This window comes from Nycticebus coucang, chromosome 14 (assembly GCF_027406575.1).
Source record: "Nycticebus coucang isolate mNycCou1 chromosome 14, mNycCou1.pri, whole genome shotgun sequence".
NCBI lineage: Eukaryota > Metazoa > Chordata > Mammalia > Primates > Lorisidae > Nycticebus > Nycticebus coucang.
Window position 1 is genome coordinate 72,295,208 of NC_069793.1, and position 21,936 is coordinate 72,317,143.

At 46.6% G+C, this 21,936-nt stretch overlaps 1 protein-coding gene across 4 annotated transcripts in view; it reads right to left on the reverse strand.

Moving 5' to 3' along the window:
- TENM4 (teneurin transmembrane protein 4) overlaps positions 1-21,936 on the reverse strand; it is a 799,143-nt gene that overhangs the window by 241,531 nt on the left and 535,676 nt on the right. For all 4 annotated transcript variants that reach the window (XM_053561449.1, XM_053561450.1, XM_053561451.1 and 1 more), the window contains 3 exons: positions 14,630-14,885; positions 2,687-2,785; positions 1,303-1,538 (listed from right to left, as the gene is read on the reverse strand). In XM_053561449.1, the coding sequence (XP_053417424.1) occupies positions 1,303-1,538; positions 2,687-2,785; positions 14,630-14,885 (591 nt within the window). The remainder of the gene's footprint in view (positions 1-1,302; positions 1,539-2,686; positions 2,786-14,629; positions 14,886-21,936) is intronic.

Here is a 21,936-nt window from a genome sequence, read left to right on the forward strand (position 1 = left end):
CTTATTACAGAAATACTGGAGGAGGCCTATTATAGCTTGAGATATTTAAGAAGACCTCCTCGTTTGCAGGAGGCAAACAGGCATCTTAAGACAAAAGTGAACTCACAACTTGCATCACTCAACCCCCCACCCATGCCTAAACCCCTTCTCCCCCTCTTGAACAGTAGTGGTCCATGCCCTATTACTGGCTCCTAGTGGCAGCACCTACTACTGGTCAAGAAAGCCCCTCCCCGGTGACACTGACTTTCTTTTTACAAAGCACTTTTGCACATGGGGCAGCATTCTGTCTTCCTTTGGCCTCTGCCCATTAGTTCTTTTTCCATTTACTGGGCTTGTGCTGAAAAAAAGTCCCTTTGCTTAAAGGATTATCTCAGCATCCTTAACCATGGGTTCAAGGCCTTCTCAAGATGGCTCAACCTACTTTCAATCTGAGAGTTATAGAATTTGAAGGCTGGAAAGGACAGGAGAAGCCAACCTCCCCTTCAATGCCTTTGCCAAAAGGCTGAAGGCCTTTGAGGTGGCAGACTCTACACCATGCCCACATCTCTTCAGGTTAGTATCTTTTCCTGGGAGAAGACCAAAGAGAGGGGCCAGACTGTGAGACTCACATCAGATGCCCGCAGGGTAGGGACTGTCCTGCCACAGCCAGGTGGTAGGGCAGCCAGCGCTCCTCAGGGCCCAGTCATGCTGGGTGTCAGGTAAGCGCCCTCTGCACTCCACGCTTCCCTCCACAAGCTCTGTCTGCTCACTGGGACACACTGCTCCTCTATCAGAAACTCCTTGGGTTCCTGACCATGGTTGGACTCTGAACATTGGTTGCCACAGTACTCTCCAACAACCTTGCTGGGCCTTTGCCTTCAGACACACTTCTGGCAGTTTCTCTCCAACCCCAGGGCACTCCACCTCCTCACTGCAGCCACAGGGCGCCAACGAGAGAGTCTACCTGCTGCCCAGCCTCTCTAACTCAGCATTTCATTTGTGGTGGCTCCATGCCATAGCTCACGGCCTCCAAGGCCTGCTTTACTGAGTGCGTACAGCTCAGCGCTAGGCGCCTAACACATGAAAAGACAGGTACTCAGCTTCCTTCCTGGTATAAGTGCATGGCCTGCACTCCCTGCAGGGGGAGTGCAGGGGAGGAGGGCCCGAAGAGCTGCTCCTGACAGTTTAGGGGTGCAGCTGCCCGGCGCACACTGCATGCTTTGATGCTGTGCTTGCGAGGATCCTTCAGTGCCCACACATGTATCAGTCCCTGCCCGCTGGGCCCAAGGGGAGCCAAGGGAAGCTGGGAGAAGGAGTGCTTACCCACAAAGTATGCCAGCAGGATGACAAGCGTGGCGGAGATGATGATGGCGCTCAGGGCTGCGCACTTCCAGTTACAGTACTTGGAGGGCTTCTTGAGGTTGAAGGCTGGCCGGGCAAAGGTGCTGCGGGGCAGGGGCCGGGGTGGAGGGGAGTATACTGTGCTGGACGTCAGCGGGTACCCTGGTGACGTGGTGCAGAAGAGTGGGGAGGTGCCTCCAGGCTTGAAGAGGAAGTGCCTAGGGATGGAGAGGAACAAGAGGGCATCAGGGCCTGCTGGCAGCCTGGGCACCTGACGCACCGCAGGGCAGAGGCGGCAGTAGAGGAGGCATGCAGAAGAGCCTGGAGAGAGAGACACAGTCACCCACAGACGACGGGGGGACGGCCAAAGGAGAACACGGACCAGACCACAAAAGAGGGCACACACAGACACATGTCCACGGAACATGGATGGGAGAGCCGCGCCTGTGGGAAACCCACCTAAGGCGAGGAAGAAGATATTACCAACTCAGCAGAAGGCTGGTGTTGAGATCCTTTTCCTGGGAACAGATGGGACTGGGCTGCTGTTTCTTGGGAATAAACTACCTGTTCTCTAAAATTATTATGGTAGCCTGGAAAGTATCTAAAGTCCTATTCTATCCCTGGAGATAATCGGACCTAAAATTTTTCTTCCAGTACCTACATTGCCAGTGCATTGTGGGTGAGGATTTATTAGGGGGGGTCTTGGTTTTGAAGCCAAGAAACTGCCACTAACTTCTTCCATGGCCAGGAGTCCCCCAGTGGCCGTTGCACAGCCAATGGCAGCACATGCCTCCAAAGCACTTCTCAGAAGCCAGACTGCTGCCTTCCAAGGCCCAGGGAAGAGCTGTGTGAGGGGACAGAGGGGGAACTGCACCCTACAGCCTAGCTACAGTCTCGAGGGTACAAGTGCACAAAGCACATGGTTGTGGCCAAACTAGGTGTCAGGAACTTCTCCGCAGCTTGGCTTTAACCATGGCCACAGGGCTGGGAAATGGAAGTCTTGGAAGTCTCAGGGTAAACCCACCTCTGCTTGGGTACCAGGTGCCTCAGGCCACAGAATACACACTTAGGGGCAGAATACATACAATACAGGGCCTGTGCTGGAGAAAAATTGCTCCATGAGATGGTTTTCAGAATGGCAAAGGCAGCCAGTGAGATGCCAAGAGTTGCATATTAACAAGAGTGCTGTTAATATGCTTGGATACAGGGTATTCCAAGGATACGCTGCTGTATGTTGAACATGGACTTGGGCATGCAACATGGATCACCCCCCTAGGAGATCCCAGGGAAAGGTCTCAGGTCTGCATGCAAGCACAAGAGCCACGGGGAGAGCACACACAGAGAGGAGCATGGGGATGTCACCTACCCGTCACTGTAAGCCCCATCATGGCGGGAGGCGCCGAGAATGTCCATCTCAATGAGGTTGTCCTGCAATGTCCCTAGGAATGGCTGCTTGCCTAGGTTTCTACGCACACATGGAGACATGAATGAAGCAATGAGTCATGCATCGATGGCGGGGAGAGTAGAGAAACACACAAAGTGGCTGTTTGGTGCAGTTGTGCATGAGACCAGCGGGACATGGTTTCCAGGTGATGGGTCATTGTGCAAGCCACATGTGCAAAGGGTCCACCTGGCCCAGAGCAGCCAGAGGGAACATTCTCTATACAAACCCGAACAGCTGGCCATTGTGTGTATCAAATCACAGCTCTCACTGAGGAGGAACTGACATGTGCCCAACACTGAGCTAGGCATCTGACAGTCATTTTCTTGAATCTTCAAAATAGGCTAAGTGAGGAAGGTGTGTATCCCATTCTACAGGTGAGGAAACTGAGATGTGCAAAGGTAACAACAACCTTGCTAGCTGTCAAGGTTACCAGCTAGCAAGGCCCAAAGGAGGAATTCGAGCTCAGGTTTATCTGGTCCCAAAGCCTGTTCTTTCTCCTCTGCTTGATGATACTGCCTACAGCTGCTCAAAGAGTAGCTGGGGTACTCTCATTTCTGCTACTCCAAAGAGAAAAGAAAATCAAGCATTTATGGCTGTTGTCCTCTAAACCCATGGCTCTCAAACTTGAGTGAGTATCAGACCACCTGGAGTGCACACACAGCCAAGGCCTGGACCAGCTGTGGTTCAGGGTCAGCCGGGCACGTGGAGCATGAGACTCTGCATTGCTCTCAGGTCCCCAGGTGGACACTGCCCATGGTTGGAGTATCATGGCCCTTTAGCAGGGACCTGAGTGATAAGTTGTTAGCAAAAATGGAACCACACAGAAAACACAGGAAATGTTCTCTGTCCCCTAAGTACACTGAGGGCAGCCAGCATTTTGTGGCTGTGCCTACACCTAACCCAGAATGCAGACAGATAGACTTGCCCTTTTGGTCTCAACCAGGCTCGCTATGTGACACCATTCATACCTGAGTGCACTGGGGCCTGTTTTCTAATATTTTCAGGACTGCTGCCAGCTCTCTTTCATACCCCGTGGTGAATCATTTCTAGCACTTCTGTGTGTGCGAAGGAAGGCTTGACTGCACAGAGCTAACTTTGGGCCCAGCCGTGCCAGGGATCTGCCTTTTACTTTCACCAGGTCTAGAAAACCGGCATGCCCAAATTCAAGTCTCCCTTATGCTGCTTTCTTGCGGTGTGACTTTGGGTAAAACTCTTAACTTCTTTTAACCTTACTTGTTCGTGGAAAAGGGGATTATAATACTAAGCTCACAGCATTGCTCTAAGGATCAACTGAGATAATGTAGGAAGAAGTTTTAAGGGGTGTAGAAATACAATAGAAGTACTAAAGCTAAATATAATAGCTGCATCAACCCTGTTTCTGTCACATATTCTTTACTGTGCTAGGAGCTCTGTGACTATTTAATTTAAATTTTATTCCTCAAAACTACCTTGTAAAGTCAGTATTATCATTGCTCTATTACAGGCCAGCAAAGCAACGCTCACAGAAGTAACTTCTAAGATCAGTACAGTGAGCAGGTGGCACAGCTGAACTGGAACCTGGGTTTGTCGACCCAGAGCTCAGGCCCTCTCTGCTTCGCCCCTCTGCCTTCTCTGTACAGCCTTGTGACTACTGCCCCTGGCCAGCCTCAAAAACCAAAAACAAGGAGGGGCTGTAAGTACTATCTCAAAGTCCCATGTCATTAATATCCCTAGGGGACAGTGAGACCCCAAGGCAACAGCATTTGCAGCTAGGCCACTGTAGGGAACCATAGTTTAGTGAGTCATGAAGCACTGTTGGGCCCAGCAGGCTGGGCAGGAGGCCGTTCTCCTGGTGTGTAATGAGGCATTGGGAGGACCTGCAGGGGTACGGAAGCCCCTCAGAAAGGTGGCTTCACCTGTAGCTCCAGGCAGGTGGCTCTGCTGATGGGAGGCCTGGTGGCCCAATGGGAGGCACATAGGCCCTAAGAACTGACAGATCTGGGTTCGGGTCCCATACCCACTGTTAACTGGTCCTTGGCAGGTGAGCCAATCTGAGCATCCACAGAAGGGAGCTAATGCTCACTTATACAACCAAAGTATAATTTGGGTATCACTTTTCTGCTGTCACCCTCCAAAGGCTTCATAAGCCTTTTAGAATCAAACTATATTCCTTACCAAGGCTCACAAGCTCTTATGAGACCTGCCTGCCTACTACTTCTCAAAGCTCATTTTCTGGGCTAAAATTCACTAGCTTCCTTGCTATTTCTTAAATAAGCAAAACCTTTGCTTTCATTCGCTTCCTCCAAATAACTCTATGGATCAAAACCCTCCTCCAAATATCTGCATGGAATATAACCTCCTTCTCAACTATGATCTTCTCACTCTAATAGCTCCCACTGCACTCTTCCCAGTCACGCCCTGGCCCTTTTACTGATTGCTCCTCCTAGGACTTGACACTGAGTGTACTAGGGAAAAATAAAGCAGTACAAGGGGCCAGAGCGTGACTAGGAAGAGATAAATGTGCATGTACATATGCGTTTACACAGGTACATACATGTTTACCTGCTTACTGTGTTTTTTCTTAATGCAATTGAAGTTCCACGAGGCAGGAGTCTTATCTGTCTTGCTCACTGCTGTAGTGAACAAGGCAGAGTCTAGGAGAATGTCTGGTATGCAGTAATAGGCCCTCAATAAATACACGCTGGATCTTGCCCCATTCAGGGTGTGCAAAGGGAAGCATGCCTGGCATACAGCAGGCACATGGTTGGTGCTCCATTGAAGCTAACAACAAGTGGTATTATATTATTACCTCCTCCATCCCTTCCTCCTTTTCAGGAGGAAATTTTCTGCTCTCGCTACACTGTGTGCAGGGTCCAAGGGTGCCTGTCCAGAGGGCATGGGGAAGACCTCTTGTTGCCTTCCTGCAACCTGAGGATGGCTGCAGGGACACTCCCTAGAAGCTTTGGGACTTACCAGCCTAGGATTGTGCTGTCAGAGTGAAATCTAGGCCTTAAAAGCATCAGAAATAAACAAAGAAGTATGTTCAGACAAAAAGGATGAAGGCTAAAGATAAAAAAGTTACCCATAGAAATTTTCAAGTGACTACCCTGTTTCCCTGAAAAATAAGACAGTGTCTTATTTTAAGGTGTGCTTCCAAAGATGCGCTAGGTCTTATTTTCAGGGGACATCTTATCTTTCCTGTAAGTAGGTCTTATTTTAGGAGGATGTCTTATTTTCGAGGAAACAGGGTAGATCAAGAGTAATTTTTATTTTTATAATTAAAAAGGAAAACGGTTATTTCCAAAAAGGGAGAGAACAGATATCTATCTCCTAAAAGTACAGATCTACTTGGACAATGGAGGCAATGCAGCAGAATAAAGGCCTTCTACAGCACTACGGTGCCAGGACCCCCTGAAAGAGCAGCTACCCTTATACTTACTCGGATACTAATCACTTAGGTCACTCGGGAATCTGGTGGGATGTGAGCAACTTCCTGAAAATCTGGCTATTCAGAAGGCTATTACTACCTTGAAAAGCCTTCTTTTGTACTTTTAAAACTTAGCTTTGGGTCAAATTATTTGTCATTATTTGATTGATGAGGAAACTGAGGCCCTCAAGCTCCTGGCAAGTAAGGGGTGGAGCCGAAACTACCACCCAGGTGTCCTGACTCCCACTTTGAGGTTCGCCCTTAAATTTCCCATCTGCCCTCTCCCCAACACTCTGGGAATCCAGTTCTGAGAAACTGAAGCTATAAGCATTTCTTGATGGGGACCCTAAGCCGCAGGGCCCACCCTGGGTTGTAGCCTTGTGTGGTTTTCTGCTTGCTGTTGCTGGGAGGTATGGACATCTGATTCACTTGACCCTCAAATCAATGGTTTGATTTGTGGTTTTCTGCTTAATGCTGCTGGGAGGTATGGACACCTGATTCACTTGACCCTCAAATCAATGGGTGTGGGTATGATCACCTCATTTTTCAAACACAGAAACTGAGGCCCAGATAGGGTAAGTGACTGCTTAGGGTCATACAGCAAGGAAAAGGCAAGAGATGAGACTCATACCAGATCTCACTGACCTCCCTGCCCAGAGCTGCCTCTCAAGGAAGGAGGTACATGGCCAGGGCTCCCCTCTCAGCCTGCAGGGTTGCTTGGACTACTCCCTGAGCTGCCTGCAGCAGGAGATTCCAGGCCCTGCTGTCTGACTCAAGGCAAGCTGAGCTCACTTTGCAGGGACAGAACAAATGCCTGCCCATGGTTGCCTGGGAAGGAAGTGGCCGGGAAGCTACAAAGGCCAGGAGCTCTTCAGGACTGCTATGTTCAACAGCTTACCTCCTCACAATGAGCCTGCTGCCTGGACCACATTTCTGCCCACAAAGCCCTGGGAGTGTCATTGCTGCATCTTTTTCCCACAACCACCGAGAGGGGACGGACAGGCAGGGACCAAACCCCACCTTCTGCAGCTGAGCCCTCAATGTGTGCAGAGGGTCAGTGACTCAGCCATGATCACACACAAACAGTTATGAAGCAGGCATTTGAGTAAGTGAAGGAAATAGGGTACCAGGTCTTCCAGGCTATAGTGATCCTTCTAGCAGGCCAACCCTGTAATGCCACTCTCCAGGACAAAAAATGTTGCTAGCTTTTCACCCCAACTTCCACAATGCCCAGCCTCCATGCCCAAAGGGCTGAGTACAGCATCCTCTTCAATAACTCAAGACCCTCGCCTGCTGATCTTGCTTACTCCTAGCCTCTAGAGACTCCCTGTGCTCCCACTTCACCCAGGTTTTTGCCATCTCTCCAAAAGGCCACATTGTCTCCTGGCCCTGTGCCCATGGCCAGGTATCGCTACAAACTCCTCTCAAGATTCCTGTTTGAATCGATCAGGAAGATGGCACTGGATAGAGGTCAGTTGTACAGGCTCTGGAGCCCATCAGGGGAATGGACCATGGCCCTGCCACTTACTGACTGTGAGACCCCGGGCTAGTTACTTATATTTTCTATGCTTGAAATCCTTCATCTCTAAAATGGGGGTGATAATAAGATTACCCATGTGTGCAGAAGAGTAAAGATAGTAGTCCTGACTATTGTGCTTTGAAAGGACTATTTAGAAGGCTGGCCCTTGGCTGCAGTCTAGGAGCTGAGGTTTCAGGAGAGTTCCCATCAGTAACTGCTGAGAGGGGCCAACTCACTGTGCCTAAACTATTTGTTAAACATTGTGGTTTATGCTGACTGCTTCTGGGAGTCCGGTTGTTGGGTACATGCTAGGTATGGGATGCTTATGTGAGCAGCCACCAGTAAAAACCCTGGACATGGAGGCTCTAAGGAGCTTCCCTGATTGGTAACATTTCACATGTCTTATCACAACTTGTTGCTGGGGGAATTAAGTACGTCCTGTCTCCACTGAGAGAGGATTCCAGAACCTTGTGCCTGATTTTGCCCAGACTTTACTCCATGAATATTTTCCCTTTGCTTTGTATCATTTCACCATAATAAGTCACCACGATAAAAGCTTTGAGTATGGTGACTACAAGCAGCAACCTGGGAGCCCTGCTGGCAAATCATCAAACCTGGGGCTGGGTCTTGAGGACCTCCAACACACTACCTTAATGAAAGGTTGTGAGGGTTAAAAAGCTAATAAGTGAGGTACTGAGAACAGTACCTGACTATTCCCAGCAAGGGCTCTTTGAGTATTCATTATGATTTAATGTTTCCAAGTGGAAGGAACCACACCCCCATCTGCTCAGAGTGCTCCCTCTGTCACAGCATTATTCATGGTGCCTGTCTTCATTCATTTATGGGCCTAGTCTGTTTCCCTCAAAGGACTGTGCACTTCTTACATGGAAGTGGCTATGTCTGAATAATCCAAGACAGAGGAGATTGTCCTTTTCAACTCTTTGCAATGCTCAGGGGTTGGCCTATCCCAGAAGGCACTGTGTACTATTCTGGGAACCACATCAGGCTGTGCTGGACTGCCAGGGTGGCCCTCATCCCTGAGGATAGGGAAGGCTGTTCCTCAAATTGAGTGTGACCACAAAATGGGCCCCAGGCCCCCAAACCAGAGCTAGAGCCAAGATCTGGCAGCCTTCTGCTCTGGCTTCCCCTCAACCGATAGGAGCATGATGGTTATTAATCAGACAGTCCCTGTGAAATCAATTAAGCTTCTGATGGTGCAGAGTGCAAAAGAAGTAGATCAGGGTTTTGAGGACCCTAAACATATGGCTCCCAACAGAATGGATCCCAGATGTTCTTGTGGAGCTTAAGGTGCCACGTTATCCCAGGTTATCCCAGGTTTTATCCTAGGAAAAACTGGTAGGCCCAGGTTGCTTGCTGGGGACTCAGTCAACCCTGGAGATTGACGGAGGTGCAGCAGGTGTGGAGCAGGAGCAGGTTTACCAAAGCCCTCTCTCTCCTTTATCCTTCTCCTGCCAGCATGAAGCCTAACTCCCTCCTGGTCATTCTACCAGCTGTTACAGTATTTGCTTAGCTATTTATTTTAGACTCTTAACATAGACTCAGTCTGACAACTCGGGCAGGGTCTGTGACTGTTTCTCTTGATGGAGCTTAGCAAAAGCTGTTCAGGACAACTATCTCAAATAGGCCCTGCTCTCTTGGGCTTCTAGGCCTTTGCTCAGATTGAACCTTTCTCTGGCCCTCAATCATCTCCCTCCTCTCCCTGAGGTGCTCCTGCTTGCTCACCACCTTTCCGTCACACTGTATCAAGCCTACCCCCAATCAAGTCTCCGTTAAGTAAGTTCCCACTTATCATTCATTCATTCTTCCTGTGTGTTAATATTTATCAAGCAGCCACTATTAATATTTATCAAGCAGCCACCATTGTGGCAAGCTCTGGATTGAGTGCTGGGATCCCGAGGCAATTAAAACTGCCATTTCCTGTGCTTACCTCTATCACAGCACGTATCCTTCTGTAAGAGAGACTGTTCTCCTGAATGTCTTCCCTGTTAGGCACACAGCAGCATTCAGTGAATATTTACTGAATAACGTGTACTACGTGATAAGTAGTTGGGCACTTACTGTATGCTGAGAAATTTTCAGACATGATCTTTAAGTTCTTTTTTTTTTTTTTTGGCCGGGGCTGGGCTTGAACCCGCCACCTCCGGCATATGGGACCGGCGCCCTACCCGTTGAGCCACAGGCGCCGCCCTTCAGACATGATCTTAATTACTGTAACAGCCATATGAGGTAATATGGTGTATTAAAGAGAGCCACAAATTCTTTGACATGACTCCCAGTGAGAAGTGGGGTCTGTTTCCCTTCTCCTTGAAACTGCCTAGCTCATGATGGTTTTGACCAACAGAACATGGCAGAAGCAACTCTATGCCATTTCCTGTGAAGGCCTTTAAAAGGTGGCAGGAAGCCCTGAGCACTAAGTATGAAGTAAAATACCCTCCTAGAAAGACCATGTGGAGAGGTCCTGAGGCTACATTAGACAGGGTACTGCTGAGACCAGATTTCCTGACACTCCCCCCCGCCCCCCAAAGTGTCAGGCATGTGAGTGAGGCTATCCTGGATCTTTGAGACCCATCTAGTTGCCAGCTGATTACCACCTACTGACTGCTGTCAATACCACGTGGAGCCAGGCTGAGTCCTTCCTGAACTCTTGACTCACAGTGTGACAAGTAATCAACTGGATTTTTTTTGTTGTTGTTGTTGTTGTTGTTGCAGTTTGGCCGGGGCTGGCTTTGAACCCACCACCCTCGGCATATGGGGCCGGCAGCCTACTCACTGAGCCACAGGCGCCGCCCCCAACTGGGTGTTTTTTAAGTTCCTACATTTAGCAGGAGTTTGTTTTGTATGCAGCAATAGATAATCAGAACAGGAAGTTACTATTATTTTCTCTACTTTAGAGACAAAATTTAAGGTCTAGGTTCCTAGCTAGTGAGCATTAGGGTAGGAGTGTGAGCCTATGGTATGTCTGACCCTAAAACCTGTGCTGTGGTAAAGGGACCATGACTTAGACCTGTAGAATACCAGGGCCAAACTTACTTTTCTAAAGTTGAGAAAGGTAGAACCTGCTACTTCCTCTGAGTAATTTTTCTCTTCACAGGGTTGATAAAGGAAGCAGATGTATAAGAAAAAATGGGCAGTAGCTTTTATAGTATAGCTTCTAAATGTCAGGCACTGTGCTGTGTATTTTTTATATATCTCATTTACTTCCCTCCTATCTCTTTGAGAGGCATGAATTCTTACCCAAATTTACAGACAAAGGGAATCAAGGATTGGGGATGTTAAGGAACTTGCTCAGCTAGTAAGTGTTAAAGCCAAGGTAGGAATGAAGGTCCATCTGACTTTTAAAGTTCATATCCTTTTCATCTAATCAGCTTGTGATTCCATCTGCCAGACTTGACATTGATCCTTCTTAAACTTCACCTTGTGAGTTTTGTGCCATCAACCAGGTAAGGTCAGTATTAAGATCCAGAATTCTGATTGTGTTATCCCTTGTATTAAGCACCTCTACCAGTTTTATGCTGTTTTCACCTGAAAAGAACTGTGGGGTCATGGAGGAAGGCTTCTTCAAACATTTCAGCTGGGGCTTTAAGAATAAGTAGCACTTAGCTAGACCAAGATGCGAGAAGGTGGGCAACTCTAACTCTCGCATAGCTGTGCAAGAGTATGTGCAAAGGCTTGGGGGCATGAAAAGGCTTGGCATTTGGGAAAATGCTGATAAATACACACATGCACAGACATATACTGAACATTAAATATGTGCTGTATAATAATATACGTCATGAATAGCTATGTTCTGTGTATGAAATGTAAATGGTGTATGTGAGTATGTACCTACATGTTAACAATGCTTGTTATCTTTTGGTGATGGATATAGGTGATTTTCTTTTCTTCTTGTTTTACTTTCTAAAGGTTCTACAGTGAACATTTTTCTTACTTGAGCAGTGAAGTATAAGGAAAAAGAAAAGATTCCATGTAGTTTGCACAATGGATGTGGGAGGACAGCGGGTCAGAAAGGTAGGTGAGCACTGGCAGACGAAGCAGGAGAGGTGAGCTGAGACCACCTTTGCATCTCAAACTAACCATTAGGAAAACCTCCCTGCTGCTTGTCCTCTATCTTCCTTCCTCTTAAAAAACCCAGAGACTCAAATTAGGCAGTGCTAATTTGATCCTAAGTGAGAGAAAGGAACATCTGAGCACAGGGAGTGGCAACTATGGTCTGTGCAGAGAGTCAGAACCTTCGATTAATTGCTGCTGCTGCTGCTTCTTTTTTTTTTATAGACAGGGAACTCTTTTCTGCTTTATTTTATATTGAAAATTACCAATGACGATTTCCGTCCTTCTGACTATTAGTGGATGGATATGTCTTTTATTTATTTATTTTTATTAGTATTAGATCATAGCTGTGTACAGTAATGCGATCATGGGGCACCATACACTGGTTTTATAAACAGTTCGACACATTTTCATCCCACTGGTTAACATAGCATTCCTGGCATTTTCATATTCTTCTTAGTAAAGTATCTCAAGAATGAAAGAAAAGGTATCCAATGTACTCAGCCCTACTATGAAACTAATTTATGGCTTTCATAGGAAAGCTATAACCCAGTTATAACCTAAGAATATGGGGAAGGGGGAGAGGGAGGAGCAGGAGGGGGGAGGTTGGGCAGAGGGAGGGTGATTGGTGGGATTACACCTGTGGTGGGTACATGTGAAACTTAGTGAATGCAGAATATGATTGTCTTAACACAATAACTAAGAAACTGCCAGGAATAGTTGCTGGCTTCTTTTAGCCATGTTTAGTCATTCAGTAAGAACATTGGGAATAATGGAGATCTGATTAAGCCACCCTGGGTGGGATGACATATGATTATCTGACTCTGTTACAGAGGAGAGTAAAGGAAGCATGAAGGGAAACGTCACATGCGGTTTTAAAGGATGCCCACAGAAACAATGTTAATTAACAGACTGGGGGCTTCCTCTCTAAGAAATTTGCTTTTGGAAAAATGATTCCACTGAAATAAAATGGTACAAAAGGATGTTGGTTTTCGGGGCGGCACCTGAGGCTCAGTGAGTAGGGCGTCAGCCCCATATACCAAGGGTGGCGGGTTCAAACCTGGCCCCAGCCAAACTGCAACAACAACAAAAAAAAAAATAGCTGGGCATTGTGGCAGACACCTGTGGTCCCAGCTACTCGGGAGGCTGAGGCACAAGAATCGCCTGAGCCCAAAAGCTGGAGGTTGCTGTGAGCTGTGATGCCACAGCACTCTACCGAGGATGACAAAGTGAGACTCTGTCTCTAAAAAATAAATAAATAAAAATAAACAAAAGGATGTTGGTTTTCTCTTTTGGACTTCACGGGGTCAATGTGACAGTCTGATAGCTGAGCACTTGACCCGCTGTCCTCCCATATCCATTGTTCATGTGGCTATACTGTCCATGAACAGATTAATTTTATATCCTTAAATCTCATATGCCTTTGTTTTCTTTACAAATAAGGAATAGGAGTTTAGAAAAATACAATCTATGTTTCCCACTACTTTAAGAAATAGGGTAGGCTAAGTGTGGTGGCTCATGCCTATAATCCTAGCATGCTGGGAGGCTGAGGTGGGAGGATTGCTTGAGCTCAAGAGTTCAGTTTGAGCAAGAGTGAGACCCCTTCTCTACTAAAAAAATAAACAAAATGTACTGGGGGAGGATGCATGCTCCTATAGTCCCAGCTACTTAGGAGGCTGAGGCAGGAAGGCAGGAGGATTGTTTGGGCCCAGGAGTTTAGAGTTTCAGCGAACTACCATGTTGCCACTGCACTGCAGCTGGGGTGACAGAGCAAGATTGTAAGGAAAGGGGAAAGGAAAGGGAAAGAAAAAAGAAAAAGGGAAAGGGAAAAGGTAAGAAATAGTGTAGGAGATTAAGAGCTTGGGGTACTTCATCTTTAGTTTAGAGAAAGTAGGGAAAAGCTATGGCCTCAAAGTCAACAGTGCTTATCTCAGAGTTGTAGGATTATGAGTAAATTTAATTTTCATTTTTATATCTTTCTGCACTTTCTCCAGTGGGCTTGTTTGGTTTTATAATCATTTAAAAACATTCTATTGTGGAAAAACAGTGGCTAAGCAGAAGGAAGCAAAACAGCTACAGAAGCCAGGCTAAGTCCCCGAGCTGAGGACGGGAGAGGGCAGAGAGATGCACGCCGGTAGAGACCTAAGTCTTGGTGTAGGGAAGCACCACTCGACCGGGGAGTCAGGCCACGGGCTCCAAATCTCAGCTGTGCACCAACCGCCCGTGCGCTCCTTGGCTAGTGATGGACCCACTCTGATTCTCAGCTTCCAAAATTCCCGAATGGGGATCATCCTGATAACACCCACTCCGCAAAGGCGGGAGGATTACTTAACATCACGCATAGGAAAGTCCTTCTAACCAAGCTGATGTTTAACTGTTAGGGATTATTAGGGCTTGCTTGGGTCTAAGAGTGATAGAACAGCAGCAAAGGAGCAGAGGAGGGGAAAATCGGGGAGACTGGCATTTACTGAACACCAGCCTAAGCCAAATGGTAGACAGGGGTGAGGATCTCACACACCGAAAGACCAAAGAGAGCCCCGGAGTCACACATACAGAGAGCGGGCTCTCGGGCATACACCTGCGCCAGCCCCCAGCACCTCGGCTCTCAGCTCCTTCAACCAGGGGCCTGGCCCGCGCGCACCGTCGCCACGGGATAGGCGCAGAGGGTTCAGCGTCTTGGCCAACGTCATACCTTTAGTGAGCAGCCGGCTAGCGCTGGCCCCGGCCTGGTCTGCTGGGCTCCGAAGGCCAGGTTCTGTTCGCCCCCATCCCCGCCCAGTTCTCAGGCCAGCGGAGACTCGCAGCCCTGGGCTGTGCGCCCGCCCCCCGCAGCTCGGCCCGCCCACCCGCCTGCGCCCCGCCCACCCCGCACCTGGTCTCGAGCGGGATGTTGCTGTTGAGCAGCCAGTTGTCCTGGGCGTGGGCGGGCTCCGGGGCGCCTCCGGTGGCCGGCTCTCCGGAGAGCGAGTGGTCGGTGGGCGCCGGACTGGGGTTGCTCCTAGGAGTGAAGTTGCCCCGGTTGAGGGAGCTGATGGAGGCGGCGTGGTGCTGGCTGGGGGTGTGGGCGTGAGAGAGCGGTGGCGGGGGCGTCCTTAGCCGCGGGTGGTTCTGCGGGCCTCCAGGGTGATCTAGGGCACAAACACACGCGGTCAGCGAGCTGGCCACTGCCCCGCGGAGGACGAGCAGCCGGGAGGGTGCACACCACAGCGTGGGCAGGCGCTGGCAAATAGCGATGTATTCAATACACATTTGGACAACGGATATTTATTGAGCAGCTACTATTCTAGGTGCTGGGGATACATCAGTGAACAGACAAAAATTCCCTTTGCTCCCTGAGCTTGACATCTAATAGGGGAGAGAAACATACATTAAAAACTACTGCCTGTCGGTGTTGGCAGCTGCTCAGAGTTTCTTTCACCTTTTAGGACCATAATTTTTAAAGTATAGTCTGGGACCAGCAGCTTCGAGATGAAATCCACCACTAACATTTATTAATTTGTTCTAGATGAAAATTCTGGGGCCCTGTCCCAGACTTACTGAGTAGAGAACCCTGGGGTGGAGTTCAATAATCTGATTTCACAAACCCTCCAGGTAACTTTGATGTATGCTAAAATTCGAGAATCGCTTATTATATATTAATATATATAATGGAAGCAGCATACCAAAAAACAAATGTAAAACATATAGTTTACCAAAATGGTGATAAAAGCCAGGAAGAGGACTGTGGTCTGTGCATGAAATTATAGACAGGGTGGACTTAGGGCGAAGATGACTTTTGAGTAAGGTGAGTGATGCTGTTGTTTGGATGGTTAAAATCCACCACTAACATTTATTTTTTTATTTAATTTTTTTCTTTTATTTATTTTTATTGTTAAATCATAGCTGTGTACATTTGTGCAATCAAGGGGTACAATGTGCTGGTTTCATATACAATCTGAAATATTCTCATCAAACTGTTCAACATAGCCTTCATGGCATTTTCTTAGTTATTGTATGTAGACATTTGTATTCTTCATTTAGTAGGTTTCACCTGTACCCATTCTAAGATGCACTGTAGATGTGGCCCCACCCATTACCCTCCCTCCACCACGACTTCCCCCCTCCCTTTCCCTCCCTTGGCCCTTTCCCCATATTCTTGTGCTATAGTTGGGTTATAGCCTTCATATGAAAGCTATAAATTAGCTTCATGGTAGGGCTGAATACATTGGATACTTTTTCTTCCATTCTTGAGATACTTTGCTAAGAAGAATATGTTCCAGCTCCATCCATGTAAGCATGAAAGAGGTAAAGTCTCCATCTTTCTTTAAGGCTGCATAATATTCCATGGTATACATGTACTACAATTTACTCAGCAATAAAAACAAAGCAGGAGGAATCACGCTACCAGACCTGACACTGTATTATAATGATAGTGATCAAAAAAGCATGGTACTGGCACAAAAACAGAGAAGTAGATGTCTGGAACAGAATAGAGAACCAAGAGATGAATCCAGCTATTTACTGTTGTTTGATCTTTGACAAGCCAATTAAAAACATTCAGTGGGGAAAAGATTCCCTATTTAACAAATGGTGCTGGGTAAACTGGCTGGCAATCTGTAAAAGACTGAAACTGGACCCTTCACCATTAACTAAGATAGACTCTCACTGGATAAAAGATTTAAACTTAAGACATGAAACTATAAAAATACTTGAAGAAAGTGCAGGAAAACTCTTGAAGGAATCGGCCTGGGTGAATATTTTATGAGGAGGACTCCCCAGGCAATTGAAGCAGTATCAAAAATACATTACTGGGACCTGATCAAACTAAAAAGCTTCTGCACAGCCAAGAACATAGTAAGTAAAGCAAGCAGACAGCCCTCAGAATGGGAGAAAAATATTTGCAGGTTATACCTCTGATAAAGGTTTAATAACCAGAATCCACAGAGAACTCAAATGTATTAGCAAGAAAAGAACAAGTGATCCCATCTCAGAGTGGGTAAAGCACTTGAAGAGAAACTTCTCTAAAGAAGACAGACACACGATCTACAAACACATGAAAAAAAGCTCATCATCCTTAATCACAAGAGAAATGCAAATCAAAACTACTTTGAGATATCACCTAACCCCAGTAAGAGTAGCCCACATCACAAAATCCCAAAACCAGAGATATTGGCGTGGATGTGGAGAAAAGGGCACACTTCTACACTGCTGGTGGTAATGCACACTAATATGTTCCTTCTGGAAGGATGTTTGGAGAATACTTAGAGACCTAAAGATAGACCTGCCATTCGATCCTATAATTCTTTTACTAGGTATATACCCAGAAGACCAAAAATCACAATATAACAAATACATCTGTACCAGAATGTTTAATGCAGCCCAATTCATAATTGCTAAGTCACGGAAGAAGCCCAAGTGCCCATTGACCCACGAATGGACTAGCAAATTGTGGTACACCACTAACATTTATTAAGCACATAGTATGTGCCAGAGCCCTCTACATGTGTTAATTCATCTAATCTTCACAACCTACCACAGAGCAGGGTCTGTTTTTCCCCATTTTACAGATGAAGAAATTGAGATAAATATTTTTACTCCCTTCAGTTACTCAAAGTAACAGGTATTATTATTGTCAATTTAAAGATGAAAAACTTAAAGCAGGTAAGTGCCCAAGGGTATGTGGCTAAGTGGATATAATTTACAAAGAAATGAAGTAAATGCAATTTTTGGTGCTGCCACAATTTTTGGTGGAGGCAAGTCCTGGGGGTAAATCTTTACTATCCACCTAAGCTATGTTCACAGAAATCCCAGTCTTTTGAAGCTGATGATGGGGTGAAGAAGTCAGGAAATTAGATTCTAGTCTAGATTCTGCCACTCATTAACCACATGATCATGGACAAGTCACTTAACCTTTTTGAGCCTCAGTTTTCTCATCTGTAAAATGGGAAAAATAGTTTATTTGGGGGACTGCAGAGCTATAGTGAAATCAAATGAGGCAACCAGTGGGAAAGAAAGATTTCTGAAGTTTGTGGCTTACAAAGTATTCTGTTGCATTTGTTTCTCAGGAGAATTCTGTATATTATAGAGGAGCCTGAGAGTCACAACAGGATTCAGACCCAGGCAGATATGAAATTCCAAAGCCTGTGCTCTTCCTTGGATCAGGAGACAGCTTTTTGGAAACCATCAAGCATGAGCAAGTGTGAGGCACAGTCAGTATTATGGATAGTTTCAGTAATAGGCATTACTCTCAGCTTTTCAGGTAACCCAATCTTTTTGTCAAAGAATTATAAAACAAATCTGGTGAGGGATTAGGGAAGGGGAGTTAGGGGTAGAACAGAGAAAGAAACCCATCTGAGTAGATCACTTCCTTGATACAAGCTGTTACCTTCAGCGTAAAGCCCGCACTGGGCCTGCAGAACCCTCTGGAATCCGATACACCACCTTCCAGCCTCATCTCTCATCAGTTCCTTCCCTACACCCTTCAGGCCAGCTACACCCTTCCTCCACAGGCCAAGAGATATGCTCAGGTGGGTCAAGCAGCTGAAATCTCAACTGTGAGGAGGAGGGTCCCTAGAAAGATGGTAGAATGTGAGTGCTACCTCTGAAGATGTGCAATGCTGTGATGTTTAACCAGAAGGGAGCTAGCAAGAATGCCCCCCGCTGGGAGGGGAGAGGACCTGGAAGCCAGTAAGACTTGTCTAGCTGAGTGACCCACTCAGAGTATACTGAGCCTTGGACCAGGGAAAAGCATCGGGTTATTTGTCTTTGGGCAGCACTTTAATGGAGACAGAGCGAGCCTGTGACAGGAGCCAGCAGCAGAAGCAGCCGTCTTGGCTGACTGAATGTCCTCCCCACCCTTCGCCTTTCAGGCTGCTGGCTGTAGTCCAGAGAGCAGAGAGAGGCAGTGACTGGGCCACTCTGTCTAATGGATATGAGAAGGCCAGCAGAGAAATGTGACCTAGTCCTTGATCCCGCCTCTGCCCTAGGAGTCAGCCTCCTCCCGGCGTGTTATTTCATTGATAGTAATAGTTGCTGCCATGCATTTTTGCACTTACTAGGTGTGCTTTCATGTCAACTTTTCTAATGTTCACAGCAACACCTAGAGGGCAGTAATAGTACTATTCTTGTTTTATAGATGAGGAAGCCCAGGCTTACAAAACTAGTTAATGGTCCCCATAAATACAAAGCCTGAATTTGGTCTACCAAACCATGGTGCCTTTGCGTAAAACACAGATTCCTACTAGAATGTCCGAGTCCATGGCCAAAGACAGTAAAGAGACCCTCAGTCTGGGCCAGGACAGTTTGGTCTGCAAGCCTATAGACATTTGCTTTGTGACTAAGTAGGGACAGACACTAGGCTCTGGCTTGATAAACTGTTTAGAGGGGCTAAGATTCCCCAAATGATGAGATTTTTAAGTATAAGGTCAGTGGTGACATCTAAAAACTAACTTCCTCTACGGGGATGAGAAATATTCTGATCCAATCCTATTTTTTGAAGCTCAGCTCAACTGCTACTCTACCCAGAAAGATTTCTTGGATCTTCTCTCCCCAAAGTTCTCTTTTGCTCTTGAATGGTTATAGTAAGCAACCCAGACCTCTCACCCTTATCTCCTCCTGCAGAACATTTGTACTTGTGTCTCCATCTTGCTTCCTCTAGGAGGTGTGAAAGTCCCTGTCCCCTCTGTGCTGGGTGATGCAAATTCATCTAGTGAACAGCATATGTTTGTGGCCTGGGGAATCTGTCCTGGTGAGGCTCATGTGGGGTATAGTTGTGTGCAAAAAATAATAACAGACCATCTCGGACCCCCTAGACCTGTGGTCCCCAACTCCCAGGCCAAGGATGGATACCAGTCTGTGGCCTGTTAGGAACCAGGCCTCACAGCAGGTAAGCAGTGGGCAAGCAAAGCTTCATCTGTATTTACAGTCACTCCCCATTACTCACATCACAGCCTCAGCTCCACCTCCTGTCACATCAGCCACAGCATTAGATTCTCACAGGAACAGAACCAACTGTAAACTGAGCATGCAGTTTTAGATTGCATGCAGGATTTAGGTTGCACCCTCCTATGAGAATTTAACTCACGCCCCCCATTCTGGTTCATGGAAGAATTATCTTTCGTGAAATCAGTCCCTGGTGCCAAAAAGGTTGGAGACCACTGCTCTGGCCACTGGCCTGCAAAGGCCTTTACTTACTTGCCAGGTACTGGTACTAGGCAGGGTTACAGATGCTTTGGCCGAGCCCTTTGTTCCCCTTCCCTCGCCTCTTACAGCCTGAGAAGCCTAAGAAAGGCCAGGTTCCCCAGGGAAACACTACTTGGAGCTTAGAATGGAAGCCTTACTCACAAACTCCGGAAAGAAACGTGACCTTCCCAGGAAGTAAATGTTTCCCTGGTCTGAATGGACTTGCCTTCTGCTCCTCTGGCCGGGAGGGGAGATACAGGTGAGAAGCTATGGACAAGCCCTCTTTTATCCCCTCCCCAACATATATACTCTCCTCTTCACGGGGAGTATCAGATTCAATTCAGCATTTATGGAGGGCCTGTTCTGTGCCAAGTCTTGTAAACCAGGTGATGGGAATAAAACAGTAAATGAGATAGACAGGGCCTAGGAGAGAACGTCCTGCTGGTTTCTATTTATTGGCTGGGTGACCAACAACCCACTTCTGCTCCTTGGTCCTTGGTCAGCGTATCTCTGACAGGGTATACACATTCCTACTTTAGCACTTTTTGGAGGCTGAAGAGCCATGGCCTTTGCTCAAGTGCCGAGTATAATGTGGACTCCCACCAAGCCCTGAGGGAAAGACCATGTGTCATTCATTTCCATATTCCCAGTGGCAGCACGGAGCTGGGCTAGTGCATCGTAGGCCCTCAGTAAATATTTACAGAATGTCATGGAAAGAACAGCAAATCAGGTAGTTGGGCTTCTTGCCTACACAAGCAATTGCTTCTCTCCTGCTTCTGGATATAAGAATCCTCACACTAGCAAAGCTATGCTGTAAATTCCAATTTGCAACTCTCTTCTCGCAGATATAGCTACCAAGTATATGGTGAATCCAGCCCAAATGTGAGTCATTTTACTGTTATTTGTGCACACCACTGTCAGTAAAGGCCACTTGCATATCTAGATTTTGCAAGCCTCGTTTCCCAGGAATATTTTTTTTTTATTCCCTTCAAGTTCTCATATGCATGTGTAGTTGCTGGTGCCTTCCAAAACCTTAGATAGTTTTCATTTTATTGCACAAAAATCCTGAACACTGAAGATTGCTGGCTACAGCTCTCTGATCCAAGATTGTAGTGAGGCACCTTCAGGATGCTGGCCAGAACAGTAGGTAATAGAAAAAGACTAGGCATGGGTGGTGCCTGTGGCTCAGTGAGTAAGGCGCCAGCCCCATATACCGAGGGTGGCGGGTTCAAACCCAGCCCCAGCTGAATTGCAACCAAAAAATAGCCGGGCGTTGTGGTGGGCGCCTGTAATCCCAGCTGCTTGGGAGGCTGAGGCAGGAGAATCGCGGAAGCCCAAAAGCTAGAGGTTGCTGTGAGTCCTGTGTACATCATGGCACTCTACTGAAGGCGGTAAGGTGAGACTCTGTCTCTACAAAAAAAAAAAGTAAAATAAAAATAAATAAATAAATAAATAAACAAAAAAGAAACTTAAAAAAAAAAAAAAAGACTAGGCAGTGGTAGGGCACAGCCCTCAGTTTAAGTTTTGGCTCTTCCACTTATAAGCTGTGTGACTTTGATCAAGTCATTTAACTTCTCTGGAGCTTCAGTTTTTTGTTTTTGTTTTTTTTTCAGTAAAGGGAGATAATGCCTACCTTATAGGGTTTTTATGCAATTTAAATTTATATTTAATTTAAATATAAATATGATAGTATTTGGAATACTATCATTCTAAAAATGATAATTATTTTATAATTATGATAAAAGCAAGTCAAATGAGTAAACTGTGAAGCTCTAAAAATCATAGCTATAGCAATAACTTTAGCACAGTGGTTGTCAACCTTCCTAATGCCCGGCCCTTTAATACAGTTACTGTGGGTCTTGATCCACAGGTTGAGAACCGCTGCTTTTAGCATTCACAACAGGGGAATCCAAGCAAAAAATTTTGTGAAAGAGAAAGCAGGACAATATCTAACAGAAGTGTGATATCTTTAAGTAATAAATTATTACATTACTCTGGACAACCTGCTGCCTCGCTCTC